The sequence below is a fragment of the Phocoena phocoena genome, chromosome 3 (assembly GCF_963924675.1).
Source record: "Phocoena phocoena chromosome 3, mPhoPho1.1, whole genome shotgun sequence".
Classification (NCBI taxonomy): Eukaryota; Metazoa; Chordata; class Mammalia; order Artiodactyla; family Phocoenidae; genus Phocoena; species Phocoena phocoena.
The window spans coordinates 80,381,768-80,403,074 of NC_089221.1; the positions used below are offsets into that span (position 1 = coordinate 80,381,768).

The window sequence follows — 21,307 nt, forward strand, 5'->3', positions numbered from 1 at the left end:
TAATATTATGATTTTATTAAGCATTATAATTTTTTATTAATGCGATCTTATAGAATAAAGTAATCATTTATACTAATAGTGGAAAAAAGTGAAAAGGCTTAAAAAATGTGTACCAGCACTAAACTGTTTTATCACTTTTATGTTTAATTATAATCAGATGTTTAAAAATTTGAGTTATTTCTCTTGTTATCTGACATACCAGGAAAAGACATTCAGGGTAACTCTGGGGCGGGGGGGGGGGGGGGGGGGATAAAGAAGCTCTGTTTTGTACACGTAGTGTAAATTTTAGACCTAATTGGATAAAAGGAAAATATTAAAAAATATATCTATGGACAAATTTCTGTACATCACTCCCACAGCTAATTAACAGATACATTTAAGAATATTATAGGAATATATCAATATACTTATATTTGTCAGTTAAGGTTCAAATTTGTTAGATCACAGCACACATCCAAGAAGGTACGCCACATGATTAAAAAATTCCCACTGAATATAACAAAATAAAAAAATCTGTAAATAAATATAAGGCATTCTAAAATAATATCTGCAGAAAATCGAGTCCAACAGATTTCTATGATCTAAATTTTACTTCATAGATTCATATATTCTTCAAAATAGATTTAATTATAGTGCTACACATTAACAATATTCAACTGCTTATCAAAATATCCTTTTCTATAAGCTAAATGTTACTACTTAAAAAAAAAAGTTAAGTGCTTGAGGGAATAAGAATGCAGCAGAAAATTACAGGAGCCCACATATCCTTTTTCTTAAATTTAATTTGTCATATATAAGGTTTTTATATACAATCAGTGTGCATTGTAACAGTTTTTATTAAAAGTCAATCAAGTTTATCTAAAATGTTACCTGGCTGCATAGCACATTTGACATTATTGCCCACATGAAAAGGAAAACAAATGGATTTACAATAACTTTTGGCCATTTGGATTCTGAAAGTGTTCATACACCTACCCTTTTAAACCAAATGCATCTGAAAAAACTGTTTCCAGAGCATGCAGTTTAGATTTTACATTATCATCTCACCATTTTGTTACACAATATTGACTAAAAAAGGGAAAGGAAAGAAATAACATGTATCTAATAAAATAGTCAATATAAAAAGGACTAATGGAATTAAGTGGCCCCTTTCCCCATTTTTTTACATTCTAAACAATGATTCCATCAAGACAAATCATTAAAAAGTGTTATTACACTGATATATATTTTTTTAAATGATAAGAAGGCCTGAGTTGGTAGGGAAAGGAACAGTCAAAAAAAGCCTGAGAAGGGGAAGGAAGTAAGGAAAGCTCATTTAATCCATTTACAGTAATTTACAGCCATTGTTTGTGTGTGTAAAAAGGCATAATAATAGATCACAAACAGGAAATTCCTGGCTATTTTACAGATATAAGTACAGAATTTAAATATTCAAGCTTGTGATGAAAAGCGGCAAGGTGGTCGCAGTGTACATGTAAACAAGTAGCTTTGGAAAGTGAATAAAGTCCTTGAGTGTGTTTTCTTTATTAAGAAAAGAACTCTCTTTCATTCCTTCCTGAAACAAGATCACAGGTCAGAGTAAAGTTCATATACAAACATAATTTAAATGGATGTCAGTCTAAAACCACTGACTTAAAAACAGTTTTATCCAGCCTATATGGAAGGGCAGTGTTGAGGTCCCTGTAATAGTAAACATTTTCCATTTCTTTAAAAAAGAAAAGAAAAAGTACTACAATATTTGTAGTACAGTGCAGCATAATCCTTAAATATAAAAATATTTTCTCTTCTGTTGGGATAATAGACCTTGCATCCTGGAAAGAAGTAACAATACTGCTACTGATAGAAGATCTGTTTATATCTTTCAAGTCATGTAAGGCAATTACTGTGTTGGTTTATGATATATGGCTAAAAGAAAAGTCCAGAAAGACACTATCAGTTTTTGTTATGTTTTCCGACTACTCCAGGTATGCTCAGGTGTACTTCTGTGTTCAATTGAGTGTTCAAATGGAGATCTGGAGCCATAAGGAGACCTCTGATCTAGTGGTGATCTAGAGCCACTACTGGAAGCTCTATGGTCCAACTGCCAATCTGAGTGATACCTATAATCCCTGGAAGATTTATGGTGTGTATATTCAGAACTTGACCGATGGTCTGAATGCAACCGATGATCTGAATGAGAACGATGATCAGAATGAGTTCTGTCTTTTAAACTTCCTTCCAAATTTGACCTGTGGTCTCTACTCCTGTGATCATCCAGTTTTCTGTGTTTCTCTCTATCACTATAGTATCTAACAAAAGAGAAATTAGGAATTTTAGTTAAATTAATAATGCTAATTAAATGTTTCCAAATAAAATCTTATTAAAAATAAAACAAAATTGCTTTAAAGCATACTTTTAATTTATACAAATTCAGTGTTTCATCACAAAACTTTGTAAGTGAGCTTAAAAATCACTGGAAATATCTCTGCCTGCCTTTGGAAAATATATTCCATTCATTAAACTAAAGTGAAACCATACAAAGCACTTCAGGTAGCATCTAATTTCTCATGCTCATTTTAGATTGGTTGCTACTTTTTATTCTATGCATCATTTGTCTTAATACATCTTAACTACCCGAAAGTTGGTATTAAGATAACTACATGAATCTAAAATACCCCTGAAATCAGAGCCTTTTATGAACCTGTAAGCAGGAAAAAAAATAAAAACCTCTAAAACAGTCTATGAAATAAGTTTGTAAAAGAGAATTTTTATTGGTTGGTGATGCCTATTAAAAGCTTCCTTAATTTGATTACTTATATAGTAAGACTTGATATATGTCATTGTGAAATTTACTCCATACATAAATGCGCCAGTTGGCTAAAAAAAATTATGGCAGTTTAATGAAAAGTAATCTCTAAAATGTTTGCCTTTTCAAATAAAATACACCAAACATAATTTAATGGCTTTTGGTTCACAAAAGGTCCTTATTATAAACAATATAAATTGTTATGTAAGTCTGTGAAATTACAAACATTTACCACAACAAATATGGCTTTTCCTTTTCATTGTGTGCCTTTTTCCAATTTTAAGAGCCATTATACAATTGACATGTTTATAATGTGGCTGTGTTTCTCAGAAATTACTGCAGTGAGCACAACTAAAATACAAAAAAACCTACTCATTTCCTTATTTCTGATCTTTACTTTTACTCTTCTCAGTCTTTTTGTTTGGCTTACAGTAATGATCACTATAATGAAAATATTCCCTTACCAACAAAGGAGTAAAATATATTGTTATTATATTCCAGTTGTTTACTACTTAAAGACTTCAAAAAAATAATAATATATGGAGAAAACTTCCTGATTTCAGGACTATCTCAGATTGCTTTAAGTTTAACCTCAATGAATTGTTTTCACATAAATTAATCATTCACATAAATATTAGTTTTTTTTAATGGAATAGAATGTAGAATTCACCACCACCTCACTTCAGCCACAGTCCATCAATCTTTTATTTTACCTTACTTACTACATTTTGAAGAGTATTTGAGCCAATATTCTCCAAAACCAGCAATAATGAATCCCATGACTTACAGAACTCCCTACACTAAACTTTTTCTTATTGTATACTTTGATCTTAAATTTATAATTAAAAATCCATTTTTATAGAGAAATTCAGCTCTTAACCAAAAGAACTATATTTCAGTTTTTCTTATTTACAAACAAAACATTTACCTTACGTAAGACTTATTGATTACCTATAAGATTACCCGAAGACTGAATTGGCTGATAAAGTCAAATACAACAAATAAAATAAAGAAGACATCAATAAGCAAAATTTTAAAACTGTCAAGTTTACCTGCTGTCTTGCTTGTAGTGATCCCAATCACGATGATCTTTACCATTACTAAAAGAAGAATAGGGTCTTTTCCTAGAGTCACTCTTTTTATAAGAATCTCCCTGATGTCGGTCTTTATGATGATCATGATATTGAGATAAGTGCCTATCAGATGAGTAACTGTCCCTGCTGCTATCATCATGATTTGTATTCTCTTTTAATCTTTCCACATCTGTTAGATAGAAGTGTCCAACTTTTGTTAATGACTTAAAAAAATACATGGCAAACAAAAGTAACTTCACTGCTAGATTATAAGAACTTTTCAACTCCAACTAACAAAACCAGTTCTCAAATACAGGCAGTTACAGCATTTAGAAATGGCTTTACAAAAGCCACACTAAGGCTTACAAATAGGTTACTTTAATCTGAAATGTGAACAATCACAACCGAAAAGTATAAGGCCCTTTTCCTTCTCAGACTATACTTTTGTGACTCTTACACAGAAAGAATATATTATTCCAAACAATGTTTTTTTAAAAATATGTTCATTTCAACAATTATTCTATAATTTTCTAGAAACTGGTAATAGGTTGATTTATGGGAAAGTTAATAATAAGCTAAAAAGGATTAAGATACTAGATACAATATAATAACATGGGTATATATCATCTAAAACACCCCCCGCCAAAAAAACCCCCCAATTTTAAAAGTTACTTTCCAAAACAATTAGCAAGACTTACTTACCTGGATTTCTAATCACTTGAGTATTCAAGTTGCTGTTCTGGTCATTATTTTGCTAAAATAAATGCACATAGGTAAGAATCTTTTAAGTGGCTTCAAACACCCTTATAAAAAACAGGATACAGAAAACCCTTATGCTAAAAGAAGTTCTCACTTAAGATATTAGAATGTATAAATGTAATATTTGCAGATATTTTTTAAAAGTATAAACTATTTGTCCCATGACTTTTTTAAAAAGTTTGACTTTGAAATAATTTTAGACTTACAGAAAAGATGCAAAAATAGTACTGAGGGTCCCCATATGCTTTTTACCAGATTCTCCTACTGTTAATATCTTATATAACCATGGTATAATGATCAAAACTAAATAATTAATACTGGTACAATACTATTAACTGAACTACAGACTTTATTCAGATTTCGTATTTTTCCACTGAGATCCTTTTCCTCCAGAATCCAATCTGGTACTCCATTACACTCAGTTTTCATGTCTTCTTAGTTTCCTCCAAACTGGGACAGCTCTTTAGGTTTTTCTTGTCTTCCATGACCTTGACACTTTTGAAGAATACTAGATAGCTATTTTATAGAGTATTTCTCAATTGGGGTTTATCTGATATTTTCTCATGATTGGATTGAAGTGATACTTTTTTGCCAGGAATTCCACAGAAGTGATGTACCTTTTTCAGTACACAGTGCAGGGGGTTCATGATGTCAGTATGTCTTATTACTGGTGACATTAACTTTGATTGCTTGTTTAAGGTGGTGTGAGGCAGGTTCCTCCTCTACAGAGCTATTATTTTTCTCTTTGTAATCAATAAACATCTTGGAGGAGATACTTTTAGACTATGCCAATATCTTGTTTTCTTGCCCACTCATTTTAGCTTCCCTTGGAGGATCTTACCTGCAACAAATTTTATTGTGAGATTTTCTATTTCCTTTATTCCTTCTACATTTATTAACTGAATTCTTCTGTAAGGAAAAATGTTTCAATAACATAAAGAAAAAATGATGCATTCATTTACCTGAGATTCCTGCCGTTTTTTAATAGCATGCTTATATAATTTATGTAATTTTCTTGCATCAAACTCAGTAAACTTAGATACAAAAATCCACAGGTTTCTAGAAGAAGAAAAGGCAAGTTAGTCTGGTGGAAAAATATTTCGCTTTTTAATGAAATCCCTTCCCTCTACACAGAAATACACACATCTTAGCCCTCTATGGAACAAGGTCTCAGGAGATTATTTCTAGCATTTTTTTTTAAACTTCATATATGGATAAGATTCCAAATAAAACTGGACATTGTTAACTTTTACTTCTCTTTCAAATTCCTTCATTTTACAATCTTTGGATTTGAAAAGTAGTAATCAATCCTAATTTGAAACCAAAGGGAAGTAAACTTACTTACAAATCAGGAAGGGACTCATACTGTGGTTCAGATTAGATACAAAAGGGATAAACTATGTTAATAGTTTGAGTAAAGATACCATCAGAAAATATGGATTAAGCCTGTGAATGAAAGGTTCTGAATAATGCATTAAAAAGCAACTGTCATTTTATAATTGTGATGTAATCATCATGAGAGTAACATGATCAGACACTATAAACCAAGGACAGTATTGTATCTTTAGGTCTCTCTTCCCATCCCAAGGCTGGGGTCAGTAATTGATCATGGTACTCCTTCATGATAAATTCAGATGCAGTCTCTGAATCCTTCTCAACACAGCTTCCTCAGAGGCACTAATAATCAGCGACACTTGAGTTGAAGTCTATCTGCCATCACTGAAAAAGTAACAGCTTCATATATTTACAATTTTTTCTTGAACCACTAGCTTTACAGTAGGTATGTTAAAGATTTTGAATCTTGCTTATATAAACAGAGGAAAGAAATTACTAATTAGCCAATGATGGAGGTTTAGTGGACTACCCAATATCAACATCTTTGCTGAGTCAAGCAATAGATTTTTTTTTTTTTTTTTTTTGCGATACACGGGCCTCTCACCGCTGTGGCCTCTCCCGTTGCGGAGCACAGGCTCCGGACGCGTAGGCTCAGCAGCCATGGCTCACGGGCCCAGCTGCTCTGCGGCATGTGGGATCTTCCCAGACCAGGGCACGAACTGGTGTCCCCTGCATCGGCAGGCAGACTCTCAACCACTGCGCCACCAGGGGAGCCCCAAGCAATCGATTTTAAGTGATTTTTTAAAAATAATAAAACTCTGTGTGTGTGAATAATAACTTCCCAAAAGAAAGCCATCTCTCAGGATACTAATGGAAGAAAGAAGGCCTAAGGAAGCAAAAATTCTTAGCTAGAAAATAACTATTCTCATTCTTTTTTATGGGGGAAATAAAGTTATACAGAAGCACTTAATTGGGGGATTTTTTTTTTAAGATTTATTTATGGTTGCGTCAGGTCTTAGTTGTGGCATGTGGGATCTTTCATTGCGGCGTGTGGGTTTTCTCTTCTCTAGTTGTGGTGTGCAGGCTCCAGGATGCATGGGCTCTGTATTTGCGGTGCGCGGGTTCCAGAGCGCGTGGGCTCTGTAGTTTGCGGCATGCAGGCTGTCTAGTTGAGGTGCGCGAGCTCAGTAGTTGTGCGGGCTTAGTTGCCCCACAGCATATGGGATCTTAGTTCCCTGACTAGGGATCGAACCTGCAACCCCTGCATTGTAAGGCGGATTCTTTACCACTGGACCACGAGGGAAGTCCCAATTTGGGGATTTCTAAACAGCTGAGACATATTTCTCTCAAATACCAAGCATCAATTGCCTATGACTACAAAACATACATTGTTACAAAGGCTTGAATGAGATAACTGTGTAAAGTACCTAACCTGTGTCTGGCTAGGTACTTTATACAGTTTTTATATTTTCAAAGCTCTTTTCTATTACTTAATTCCACAAATAACCAGCCTTTAGGTAGGCACAGTCAATGTAGCAGACAATTTTTCAAATAAATGAACAAATGGGGTAATGAGGCTAAGTGACTTGCCTAAATTCATATAGCTAGGTAAGGCTAGAAGGCAGGGCTCTGGCTCCTAATTCTCTTTCCACTAAGATGAGTAATTCCCAGCCTTTTGATTTTGGACATTGATATGTGTGAAGAGCTGCTTGCTAGTAAACTCCTAAGCATTAGTAAATTTTGGAAATCAGAAACCTGTGAGTCATACAATAATTGCAAAATTATCCCAGCATATGTGCATACAGAGATGGATATCTGGTGATTTTCTAAAAGAATTCTTACCAGTGTTGTTAAGACAGTTGTGGCTTTCTCAAGTGTTTTCTCTCCTTTTTGTTTTATTAATTATAAATTACCATTTATAATTAATTTAGTTTGTGACAGTTCTTTGCTTAACTGTGTATATGATGATACCTATTCCTCATCAATATTTTGTATAATTTTACAAAAACTAGACTATAAAATTGTACTGCAGTTTAAAGAGCAGTCACCCAAACCCTTATATTTCATGTGCATATATGTGTGTAATACTCTCAAAATTTGCTTCTATAGTGATACTTCATATAGCCTGTAAAATTGGGCTATTTAAATAAATTATGGCATAGTAACAGGCTTATCAGGTTATAAAGACTAATATTAGCAGGCTATTTTAAACTAATGGGACATTTTCACAATACATATGCACAGACTATTTTGTTTCTTAATTTTCAACATCATGAAAATTTTCATACATCAAAGACAAAAGAACTTTACAATGATCAACCATATACCTAATACCTCGATTCTTATTAGCATTTTACTGTGCTTGCTTTATCACATATGATTCCATTATGTCCATCCCTCTGTCAATCCCTCTAGTTTTTGTTTGATACATTTCAAAGAAAAATAGGTATTAGTATATCTCCCCCCTAAATACTTCAGCATGCATATCATTAACTGGAGTCAATATTATTTAGTTTTTTTCTTTTGAAACACTCTTTAGATTATACTACTCTCGGTAATCAATTATCAGTGAAATGAAAGAATGAAGAAATAGCTAATACTGAGTCATGAAAAATAATTCTTTCAACAAATTTGATAAAAGTTTATCAGATAGCAGTTGGGAAAATTAAATCATTCCTAAATATAGTAAAATCCTTGTAATTTACATCTAACTTAATTAGCCAAATCCTATTATTATCCATTGTTTGACATTAAATTAGAATAGCTTATTTAAAAATTAAAGTATCAAAACGCTGATTAAAAATGGGCAGAGGACCTGAGTAGGTATTTTTCTAAAGAAGACATACAAATGGCTGACAGGCACATGAAAAGATACTCAACATCAGGGAAATGCAAATCAGAACCAAAATGAGATATATCACTTCACACCTGTCAGAACGGCTATCATAAAAAAGGAAAAACAAGTGTTGACCAGGATGTGGAGGACATGGAGCCCTCATGCACTGTTGCTGGAAATGTAAATTGGTGCAGCCACTATGGAAAACAGCATGGAGGTTCCTCAAAAAATTAAAAATAGAGCTACCATATGATCCAGCAATTCCACTCCTCCGTACTTTTCTGAAGGAAATAAAAACACTAATTCGGAAAGATATATGCACCCCCATGTTCACTGTAGCATTATTTTTACAATAGCCAAGACATGGAAGCAACCTAAGTGTCCAACCATAGATGAATGGATAAAGAAGTGGATCTCTCTCTCTCTCTCTCTCGCTTTCTCTCTCTTTCTTTCACACACACACAAATATTACACTGCCATAAAAAAGAATAAAATCTCGCCATTTGCAACAACATGGATGGATCCAGAGGGTATTATGCTAAATGAAATGTGCCAGACAAAGACAAATACTATATATTTCACTTATAGGTGGAATCTAAAAGAACAAAACGAATGAACACGTAACAAACAGAAACAGACTCAAGGATACAGAGAACAAACTAGTGCTTGCCAGAGGGAAGGTACATAGGTGCATGGGCAAAATAGGTAAAGGGGATTAAGAGGTACAAACTACCAGTAAGAAAATAAATAAGTCACAGTGATGTAACGTACAGCACAGGGAATATAGTCAATAAATACAACTCTGTATATTTACAAATCACTAGGTTATACACCTGAAATTAATAGTGTAAGTCAACTATATTTTAATAACAATAAAGTAAAATGCAAATTTGGTCCTGTTTAAAAATAAATGAAGTTAAAATTATGACTAATGTTCATGGGGTTCTATTAATTTATAAAATACTTGAGTTATTAAAGATAAATGAGTGTAATCTGGTTTTCATTTTGTTACTACAACAAAAGGCTAAAAAAATCAGTATGTCTTTAAATTGTTAAGAATACTGTGTTAGGGCAGTGGTCCCCAGATGATATTAAAACTTTCACTATAGGTATGACATTAACCTTGAAGTAAAATTTATAAGCAAACTTAGAGAAAATTAATTAAATGATACCTGAGTGAAGTGAAATCCACAGCAGCTGAGAAAATTCATCGCCTTTAAATGAATTTATAGACTATCTCTAGACTATCTACATTCTACAGTTAACTCAAAAGAGTAAAGAGGTTAGGAATTAATAAACTGTGTTTTTGTTAGTAATTAAATTTCTTTTTAAGAATACTTTTTTCCCTAGAAAAAACCTAGTTGAAATTAGATTCTGGTCCTAATTATATCACCTGCTGAATTGTGTGATCTTGGGCAAAACTCCAGACCTGCAACTAGCGTAAGAGTGAGCACCTTGCTGTTAAAGTTCATGCCCCATGTGCCTCCTTGGCCATTACCCCAGTCCCAGCCCTACAAAGCTGTTCACCTGAGTCCATTTTTTTCTTCTGTAAAAATGGAAGTATTAACTATTAAGATTTCCTAAATACAGCATTTTTAAAAGGATCAATTAGAATGACGCATATGAAAGTACTTTGATATACAAACGAAACACAAATATACATTATTATGGTTATCACTTGATTGTAAGTGATTTTTAAATAAAAACTAGTGTTGCATTTCTTCACCAACTATTTGGCCAAAATATTTATATATAAACATCTATATAAGCAAGAAATAAAGCAGATAATTATGGTTACTGTAAAAATTTGCTTAACGTCAACTGCCGTATAATTATGGGTGAAGTCCCTATCTTTAAAATTACAGGTAAGGTCTTGATCTTCCTTCCTTTTGTAGAATCAGTAATTGTAGCTGTGTTCTGTGGGTTGGAGTGGAGTAGAGCAGGGTGGTCAGAAGTTCAACCTTAACACAAGGGACTCTCCCTTGCTTCTACATTTTTCCCCAATCTTTCTCTAAAGACAGCACTCAGACCAGAGCAAAAACTAATTTGCTTTTGAAATATTTTTCAATTGGGGTCTTTCTGTTCTCCTTTCCCATTTAAAGGAATCTGGTATAACCAGAGACAGTGGCAGCAGGAATAAGTACCAAGGAATATGAAATCAAGGTAGACTGGGAGAAAAACAAAAGCTAATTTGCCCAGCTGGGTAAAAAGAGGAATAAAACCTTGGGAGAGGGCTGCCCTGGTGGTGCAGTGGTTGAGAGTCTGCCTGCCGATGCAGGGGACACGGGTTCGTGCCCTGGTCCGGGAAGATGCCACATGCCGCGGAGTGGCTGGGCCCGTGAGCCATGGCTGCTGAGCCTGCGCGTCCGGAGCCTGTGCTCCACAATGGGAGAGGCCCGCGTACCACACACAAAAAAAAAAACCAAAGAAAAATGTCTCCTGGCTATTTGGTCTCTCTTCTTTTAAAGGTTTTTTACCCCCCTCCCCCATTTCCTAATAACAACCTAAACCTGAAATAACATCCAGTTGTATTAGTCGACGTGTAATTTCAATGAGATGCTGCTTATTTCTAATCTAGAAAGCAGGTAAAATAGATATTCTGCCTTCTTCACAACCTCAAAAATCTAAACTCTAATTATATTAAGGTTTAAAAACTGGTATGTAGTACACAAGTTTTGTCAGAGAGAAAATAAGCTCCTTTACACTAAAAAGTAGAAAATAACTTTAATATAATCCTTTAAATTAACTAAATTTAGCTTTAAAAATAACTCACTGCATTTCCTTTTTCCCTAATTTTATCACAGACAAGCAACAATCAAGAATATGTCTGGGAGCCACTGACAGAGAACATTTATTTAACTTTGGATCTTGAATATAAAAAGATAGAGGAATTCCGCTATCTTCTCATTTAATCCTAGTATATATAATTAAACTCTACTGTATTCATGTCCATGTCCTGTGGTTTAGGGGTCCCTGTATGAGTTAAGAGCTTGAGAAGGATGGAGTAATTCTATTTTATGGTATTTAAGGAAAGCATTAAGCTCCGGTGTATATATATTCCAACCACAAATAAAAGATTCAACTAGACACTATGAATAGTACTTGAGAATTATTGCCTCTCATTCTGCATAATATATCTTATTATCCTTCAATAACTGAAAAATATGCAGTGCCTTATCATTTTACAGATGATAATACTGGGGGACTCATAGATATTGGTAACTGTTTAAGGTCACAAAGCCAAAAATTAGCCAGGATGGAACTAAGCATGCATGTCTTGTGATGCCAACTCCAGTGATCATTCCATGTCATTATAGGCACATGACTTTAGGCTCTTCTTCATGTCTGTGAATGGTTTCAGTTTCTTTAGACATGAGCTCAGTTTCACTTGTTTTCAAAAGCCTAGTGATCACGATCAACTTCTATCTCCTCTTTCTAAAATGGGGGTCCTGGTTGAATTTAAGAAGAAAAGGGACAAGGATAGAAATTTTTTTTTTAACTCTTGTGTAATCATCATGCTTCCCCCAGAAATGTGTCATTAAATTTTTTGTTTTGATGTGTAGCTGCACTACATGTAGCAAAGAAATCAGAAGGCTGATAAACAGATGTCAATGACTGGTTTATGCTCATTTTATTTTTCTCCTATCCTGTCTAGTAGTCTGGCTTAACAGTGTCCTGGATTTGGTAATCATTAAGTGATTAGTATCATATTATAGCAGTTCAGATTTATAATTTTAAAACCAACTGTAATTTTAAAATCAATCAAATTGCTGCCACTTCTAAGATGAAGAGGAAAACAGAAGTCTGCATTTTACATTGCTTGAGGACATTGAGTTTTACAAGGCTTTAGTCATACTTAGAAGATGAATTGCTAAATTTATGTAACAAATTGGTACACCAACCTCTGAAGATATTACTGAGAATAATTTGGTAAATTGTGGAGATTTTTAAAAATAAAATGCAATTTGAATTTTAATGAAATGCCTTTCACTATTTATTTAAAGGCAGAGATGCTACCTGTGGTTTATCATGATGCACAATTAAGTAATCACTTATTTATAAAAAGCTTTAACGTTAAAGGAAAAAGTGAAAGCAATCATCCTCAGGTTACCTTTTTAAACTTTTTGTTACCTAAACTTCAGAAGTAGAAAAAAAAATGGAAATACAAGAGACAAATAGATGGTTACAAAATTACAAATTTAACACTTCCTGAAAAATACATCACTTACTTTCTCCACTGCTTGATTTGTTCAGGATTTGTATACTCTTTCAGACATTCCGTGATATGGTCTCCAATTTTTATTAAGCACTGTCTAGTATGTTCCAGTTGTTCTCTTTCTGAAAGGCCTTTCTCGGGCCTATCAAGTTGCTTCAAAGCTGCTTTGACAGGCCTCATTCTTTCTTTACACTTTAAAACAGGAAAATAAGAACACAAATACATGTATTAAAACCATGAATTCAACAAAGATCTACTTCTTTCACATACTTACTTACCTGAGTAAATATAGCATTGTCTAATGCTAAAACGAGCATTAAATCTCACCTCACAGCTCTTAAACATCAAGCATTTCTCCTTCAGACTTTATTCAGAAAGCAAGGCTTTCCATTATCATTTAAAATCAGTCTTTGCCTAAGTAAAAGCCTTGGATTTTACTTACTTTTTATAAAAATGGTTACTTTTTACACTTTTTACACCATTCTAAACAGACTTAATGTTAAAAGATAAAATATTTCAGAGTATAACAATATTATGTATTGACTATAATATAGAATAAAATGTAAAAAAAGATCTTTATATATTGGCAAAGCTGTTTTTATATATAAATACATAAATAATAATCTTTATATAATATATTGGCAAAGCTATTAACATCAATATAGCTAAAAGTATAACCTGTCTATTCTTGGGGCCAAAGTAGCTAATGATGAATTTTGCTTCTATCGTATTTGGGCAGTCAGGGACGTGGGGGTAGTTGATGGAAACCAACCTCTTCCTTGGCCTACAGAGCACTAGCATGCTAGTAAAAGGACAACACACCCAAACTGTACCATTCAGTAAAGTCCAATTTGTGTAATAAAAACTTTTAACCTTATACCAAAACCAGAATTAAAATATTACTAAAAAAGCAAACTGCAGATAAATTTTATTGTATACAAATGCAAAAACAACTTTATAGTAATTATATCCATGAGTAGCAAGTTGTGTTAGTTTGGGGAATGTAAGGATGGATCAACTACAGACAATATATTTAGTTGACCCAATGCCACCATTTATTTACATCACTGCTGTGAAGGGCCTTTCTTATTATCAATTAAGTGTCTATATTATATGTGCAAATTTGTTTATGAGTACTTTACTCTGTTTTATTGACCTATTTCTCCAAATCAGTTGGGAAACTTTCCATCTTTTGTCAGGAATAATTTAACACTGGAATCATTTATTCTTTAGTTAAAATTAGAACTCAGCCAAGCCTAATGTCTTCTTTAAAAAAGGGAAATTTTTAATTTCCTTTCTAATTTTTAGTGTTACTCATATTTGTTCTCTACATTTTCTGTTTCTTGTTCACTTTTCTAGTTTATATTCTGCTAGAAAATTATTTATTCAACATATGTAGGCTGAATACATACTATATTCTAGGCGTTGTTCTAGACCCAGAAAACAGAGTGGTAAATAAAACGGAGACCCTGCTTTTATGGAACCTGTAGTCTAGTAGGAGAATAAAGCCAATAAGTAAACAAGACATAGTGTTTAAGATGGTGACAACCATGATAAAAAAATAAATAAGCAAGAAAGAACAGGGAGCTTTCTACCTTACTTAAGCTTTCAGAGAAGGGTGATGCTTGAGCAGGTATCTAAAGAAAATGAAGGAGTAAGCCATTTCAAGCAGAGGGAAGAGCAAGTAAAAATGTCCTATAACTTGTCTGACATATTCAAGGGAACAGCATGAATTCCAGTGTCGCTGGAACCAAGTGAGTCAGGCAAACAGCAGGAGATGATGGGAGTAAACCATATGCTGTATCTTTTAGACTATTGTTATGAATCTTTTATCCTGAACGAGAGGGAAAGCCATTCAAGGGTTTTAAACAGAAAAGTAACAAGGGGTGACTTTATTATCCCTGTAACAGTTATTGTCAGTCTGGGCTGCTGTGTGGAGTACAAACCAGGGTATGAAAAGGGTATAGGGTGAGATGGGAAGGGTGAAAGCAGTGAGAACAGCTATGAAGCTATTGAAATAATCTAGGAAAGAGATGGCTGTGGCTTGAGCCAGTGTGTTAGAGCCAATATGATTTACTCATTGAATGTGAGTGGAGGAAAAAGAGAGGAATTGATGACTAAAATCTATGCTAAGGTCAAGGCCTGAAGATGGGAACTGGAGCAATGATAACTAATGTTTATAAAGCACTTATTAGGTACCAGAGGCTGTGTGTTCGTTGCTTTAAATTTGATTCTGACAATAGACCTTTGCAATACCATTCACTCTATTTTATAGAAAAAGAAATTGAAGCTTAGAATGAAATGACGTCTGTGAAACCCAGTTTTGACCTCACTTTCTTGACTGCTAAATTATACTGCTATCTAGGAAGACAGATCAATAAGACACAAGAAAATCAAGAGATGCGAAATGAGGCAAAGATGTCAAGGAAAATGAAGACTGAGAAAAGACCAGTGAATTTCTTAATAGTCAGAGCTATTCCCGAATACAATAAAATGTATATACCAAGAATTTTTTTTTTTTTTTGTCGTACGCAGGCCTCTCACTGCCGTGGCCTCTCCAGCTGCGGAGCACAGGCTCCGGACGTGCAGGCTCAGCGGCCATGGCCCACGGGCCCAGCCGCTCCGCGGCATGTGGGATCCTCCCAGGCCGGGGCACGAACCCGCGTCCCCTTCATTGGCAGGCGGAATCTCAACCACTATGCCACCAGGGAAGCCCCCAAGAAAATCTTAATCATACAAGCTCAGAAAATCTGGAGTCCATGTTTAAAACTATTCCATTATTCCTTTCCATAATACAAGAGATTTTAAATCATTTATGAAGGTTAATGAAGAAGAAATTCATGCACTGGGCACAAAAGAAAACTTTCCATTTCATCGGTTATATGAGCAAGTCAGATGGCTAAGGAGGAAATGTGGGCAAAGAAGAGGCAAGAGGTGCAATTTCACTTAATGGAGCACATAGTGCAGGGGAAGCAGTTCAGAATGGAGCACATAGTGTAGGGGAAGCAGTTCAGAAAAGTTCAGTGTTTTCACCTCAGAAAAGCAAAAGCATACCATCACCCATTCCCACCCAATACAGAGGGGGTAAAAAACAAAAACAATAGAAAATGGATAGAGAGGCTAGATTAAGATCTAGGCCATAAATAGAAAGGTTAGCCTTAAAAGTTGCTAAGGAATCACAACATGTGAACCTGGAGAAAAGATAAAAATGAAAGTCAAGAGATAAGATATATGTTCATTCAAGTAAGTAAGTAAGATGGAAGACAGGAGCTGCAACAGCTTACTTGGGAATGTCCCCAATATTCTCAGAGATTAGAGGGATGTAAACAGCCAAAAGTGAGGAGGACAAGAAAATTGTGGCAGGAACTATGTTATTTAAAGAGCATATCTGGAACTATATTAGGGCATGTAATGGAATCAGTAGGAAATGAATAAATGCGTTCTCAGTCTTAATATCATCTAGTCAGAGTACACAATAGGAGAAAATGGGACATGAAGATGAGCTGGGGATCTAAAAGGACGTAGTAGGTCAAACACAAATATAATTTTAGAAGGTGAACATTTCCATCTTTCAAGTATAGGATTTGATTAGTATCAGTGATAAAACTGACTTAAGATTACACCCATAAGATTATTTGCGTTCCTGAATATATACAGCAAATAAACCCTTTGGAGAAAGGCCAAGACAGATTCTCCCTGACTCTGATGAATATAAAAGCATGGTAGCATGTAAAACGAGTAATATTTTAGACCAGTGTTCCTCAAAGTGTGGTCTATGAACCTGTGTTAGTCCAAAGCAGGATAGGTACAGAAATTTTAGAAACCTTTATATCAGTTTGACAGTGCAAATTTATACCTACTGAATCTAGTAATACAACACCAGGGCTTTTATTTTATATTCTTTTCTTCCTAATTTCATTATTTTATTTTCTAAAAACACTGGTCTGTAAAAGATTAGAAAAGAAGGGTCCTTCACTGTAGATATATCCACTGTTATATGGATAATAGGCTCAGGAATTGAAAAGTTTAAAATTCTAAAGTTGGAGGAAAAAAAGTTTATTCCCTAAATACCTCTTCTTAAAATCTTTAATTTATGAAGAAGTTTTTCTGGGTTGATTCTAAATTTAGGATACCTTTCAAAATTTAAATCTATTGCTTTTGTCAGCTTGAACTGCAATGCTATCAAATTCAAACACATTTCTAAAGTTAAAGTTTTAAAAGATGAATATAAATTAAATAAAATGTTATATGAATTATTCCTAATAACCAGAAACTTTACTACTTACTATGCTGAATGTCTTCTGATCTAGCTCTTCAGATTCTTCAGATATGGGAACTGGTTCACCACTTGCAGTGATATGAACTGGAGCATCCGACACTGAAGATTTCTTAGATCTTTCCTTGCTATCAGACTTGGATTCACTCAACTGATGAAAAAAAAAACACAACAACAAAGGCAAAAATGATTAACACTTCCAGAAGAATTATGGTCCCATTTTATTCTATAAAGTTTACTCACATTTAACATTCTTATCTATTTGATCTTTCCCCCATTTTATTTGGGGAAACCAAAAATAAAGCTATTCTGTAACATTATTTATTAGGTAAGGCATCTAAAAAAGGATTCAAACCTGTTCTTCTCCTCTACTAGATACCCATATGCATTTTTAAAGAACTCAGTTATTGAGACTAATTGGGCTGACAGACAATTTATTCTCCTAAACTGTAAATACGCTGTTGTGTCACTTTCTAAATTTTATATTATGATTTGCATACCTTTTCTTCCTTTATGTCTTTTTCTTTCTGTATAGCTTCTTTTACTTTGTTTTCTCTTTTCTCTTTAAAATCTTTTTCCTTTATATCTTTCTTATCCTCTTTTTCTTTTATCTCCCTTTTAAGTTCTCTTTTATTTTCCTTTTCTTTCGCTTCCCTCTTTTCTTCTGGTTCCTTCTTTATACAAACATCTGGCTCAGGTTTTTCTTCACTGTCTCTTTCTGTTTTAACTTTTTTATTTGGATGTTTCACAGAAGTGATCTCATCCTGAAAAGTGCAAGTATGGCCAATGTATTACTAACCAAATCTTGACAAAGACTAATTTCTTTTCTTTGCATGACTACGGATTGCATGTATGTAGATTCTGAGAGAAGTAACTCAGAATCCCATTAGTAATGATACATGCAATAATTACCTTCCTATAAAAATTAAGGTAAGCCAATCCCATTCAAAATTCATAACAAAATTAAAGGAGACAGAATGTCTTCAAATGGCAAATGTTTGAAAAGGAAGGACCTTTGCTTTATCCCTGTAGTGAAATATAATATTCTATTGGATGGGTAGAAATTCTGTTCTGTAAATGAGACTACATAGCAAACTATAAAAAAGAACTTCAGTATCTAAAAGTAAAATTTCAAGCCTTACTTCAAACTTCAAATGTAAAGCATACTAAAAATATGCCATGTTCCCTTTCTATATAACAGGTTGCTTTTCTAAAACACATTCTTACCTTATCATCATCTTCATCAGACTTTTCTGAGGGCAGGGGAGAAGAATCGCTCTTTATTTCCTCTTTCATTTTTATAGACTTCATTGCTTTATTCTTCTTAGCTCTTACTTTCCTCCTTTTTGAACCTCCCTAAAAATAATTATTTTTATTCTAACCAACCCCACAGATTCCATTAAAAAAAAATCTTAAATACCACATCTATAAAGCTAAAGAACACACACTCCAACCCAATCCTTAATCTGCTGGCACTAAGCTACACCAATCTTAGAAAGTTATTATCAACAAAAGTGATATAACTTAATGAATCAAGTACAAATTAATGTGAATAAATGCTAACCAATTGTAATTATTTCTTAAAAAAAAAGAAAGAAATAGGAGGGTTGTTCACCTTCCTAAATTATTATTATCTTCAACTAAATCCAATGTCACCAGAGATAGCCTTAGAAATTTTTTGTTTGTTTGTTTCGCGGTACGCGGGCCTCTCACTGTTGTGGCCTCTCCCATTGCGGAGCACAGGCTCCGGACGCACGGGCTCAGCGGCCATGGCTCACGGGCCTAGCCACTCTGCGGCATGTGGGATCTTCCCGGACGGGGGCACGAACCTGTGTCCCCTGCATCGGCAGGCGGACTCTCAACCACTGCGCCACCAGGGAAGCCCAGAAATGATTTTTAATAGTACACAGGTAGTTATTGACACTGTGGTCACAGGTAAACTTTCAAGGGTTGCTTTAGTTTCTAATCACCTCTGTTTTAGTATCTTTTTCCTTCTTTTGTGAAATGCCCTCATAAATAAGCTTGGTGATCTTTAATGCTATTGCTTAAGCTGCCCAATGTCTCCAAATGAAACAATAATGGAAGCCTGTCCTCTCAAAAAGCACTCCACTCCACTCCAAAAGTTGCTCCCACTCTCTTTCTAAATACTAGGAAAAAACAGATCCCATTCTGAAAGATAGGACTCACTAGAGTTTTAACATGAATGCTGAGATCATTTAAGGCAAAATATTACCATATTCAATATAGCTAAATTACAGATAAACATACTGATGAGCCCATGCTAACCACGGGTGTCTAGGGTGATCAGAAAACTAGATTTATCTTATTCAAAAGTAAACTGCTCTTAAGCATATGTTAACTTACTGCACCAGAAAGCCTCTGAGCTTCTTTTCTTGCAAGATCTTTACTAAGTAATTTGATGAGGTAGTCCGCACGTGTCTGTAACTGTTTTGCTTGTGGTTTTTTATCAGGATCATCTGGAAGAATCTGAAAAGCAATTAATTTTTTCATCTTGTCTTTAATAAACGAGAAATAATAATCATTGTTTAAAAAAGGGTTACTCATTTAAAAACTATGTATAATTCACTAACAAGTTACAACTCAAAATCTGTAGGAATAAACAGCTTAAAATGCAAAATACATTTTTTATAGCTATGCCACAAAGATTCAATTTATCTGGGAATGAATTCTAAATACATGAGAAAAATATCCCTCTATTCAAAATGAGACTACACAGTATGAGGTTAGAAATTTCTTTCAAATATATAATGGTGTATTGGCATTCAGTGTTATTAAACATCATAGTATTCTTAGATTTCCTTCCTTCTCAACAGTATATTTTAAGTATAAAGTATACAAAAATTCCTAGAATATAAAGTATCATCTATCAGGACTTCCAGGGTAGCGCAGTGGTTAAAAATCTGCCTGCCAGTGCAGGGGACATAGGTTTTGATCCCTGGTCCAGGAAGATCCCACATGCTGCGGAGCAACTAAGCTCGTGCACTGCAACTATTGAGCCTGCGTACCACAACTACTGAAGCCTGTGTGCCTAGAACCCGTGCTCCGCAACAAGAGAAACCACCACAATGAGAAACCCGCGCACCACAATGAAGAGTAGCCCCCTCTCGCCGCAACTAGAGAAGACCCGCGCGCAGCAACGAACACCCAACACAGCCAAAAATAAAAAATTAATTAAAAAAAAAAGTATCGTTCATGTAGAAGATGACCCAAAGCATGTACTGTGAGGAAACTCTTACAATGAAAACATAAACTAATTTTGTTTCACAGTAGCAAATGACAAATATCTGAAGGTTCCCACTTGTCCATGAAGAAGTAGAATATAAAAAGATAAATGATAAGCATAGGGCAATGCTTCCAATGTTTTCCATTCTAGGCAAAGAAATGATTATAATAACTAGTGTGGTGGCATCAAATCAACAAAACTCCTAAACACTATTTGTTATTTAAAAAAAATATATAAACACACACACATAAAAAACAATCCTTTTTTGCTTTTGAATAACATAATAACTGAATGACAGGTTTACTTTTAACCTGATACTATGAAGAAAAATATACCTATGCCTTAATAACAAAAATGTAATTTCAGAGGTAAAGCAGAATCTAGAGATCATTTAAATTCAATCCCTTCATGAAAACCATATTCCAAAGAAGCCAAGGTCACACAGCTAACTAGAGCCATGGTTTCTTGACTCCCAGTTGAGCTTATTTCTAACATAATTTGAAAGCAAAAAATTCAATTTAACATCAGTGGTCAACAGAATCAAGAAATATTTAAGTACCTTGTGTGTCAGACTGAGGTCAGGATCCATTTTAATCATTTCCCAGCTTCCATATCCATATTCGTAGATACCAATTAACAAATTGGAATCATCTTCTTTGCCCCAGTCTATATCAAAATGAGCTGCCTTCGTGTGGCATGGGATGATATACCTATCATTAAAGTTAACAGCCACTGTCAAGTTATAATTGCCTTATTAAAAATTAATTTTGAAAACCATATATG

The 21,307-nt window shown here is 34.2% G+C and overlaps 1 protein-coding gene across 1 annotated transcript in view; it reads right to left on the minus strand.

The window, feature by feature from the left end:
• Window positions 1–1,942: 1,942 nt before the first annotated feature.
• The window catches only part of CHD1 (chromodomain helicase DNA binding protein 1), a 52,769-nt gene continuing 33,404 nt past the window's right edge, over window positions 1,943–21,307 (minus strand). The window contains exons 29-38 of the mRNA XM_065873673.1: window positions 21,084–21,234; window positions 19,645–19,767; window positions 18,508–18,636; window positions 17,781–18,044; window positions 17,291–17,431; window positions 13,018–13,196; window positions 5,580–5,676; window positions 4,561–4,612; window positions 3,838–4,048; window positions 1,943–2,288 (exon numbers count right to left, since the gene is read on the minus strand). Of these exons, the coding sequence (XP_065729745.1) occupies window positions 1,943–2,288; window positions 3,838–4,048; window positions 4,561–4,612; window positions 5,580–5,676; window positions 13,018–13,196; window positions 17,291–17,431; window positions 17,781–18,044; window positions 18,508–18,636; window positions 19,645–19,767; window positions 21,084–21,234 (1,693 nt within the window). The remainder of the gene's footprint in view (window positions 2,289–3,837; window positions 4,049–4,560; window positions 4,613–5,579; window positions 5,677–13,017; window positions 13,197–17,290; window positions 17,432–17,780; window positions 18,045–18,507; window positions 18,637–19,644; window positions 19,768–21,083; window positions 21,235–21,307) is intronic.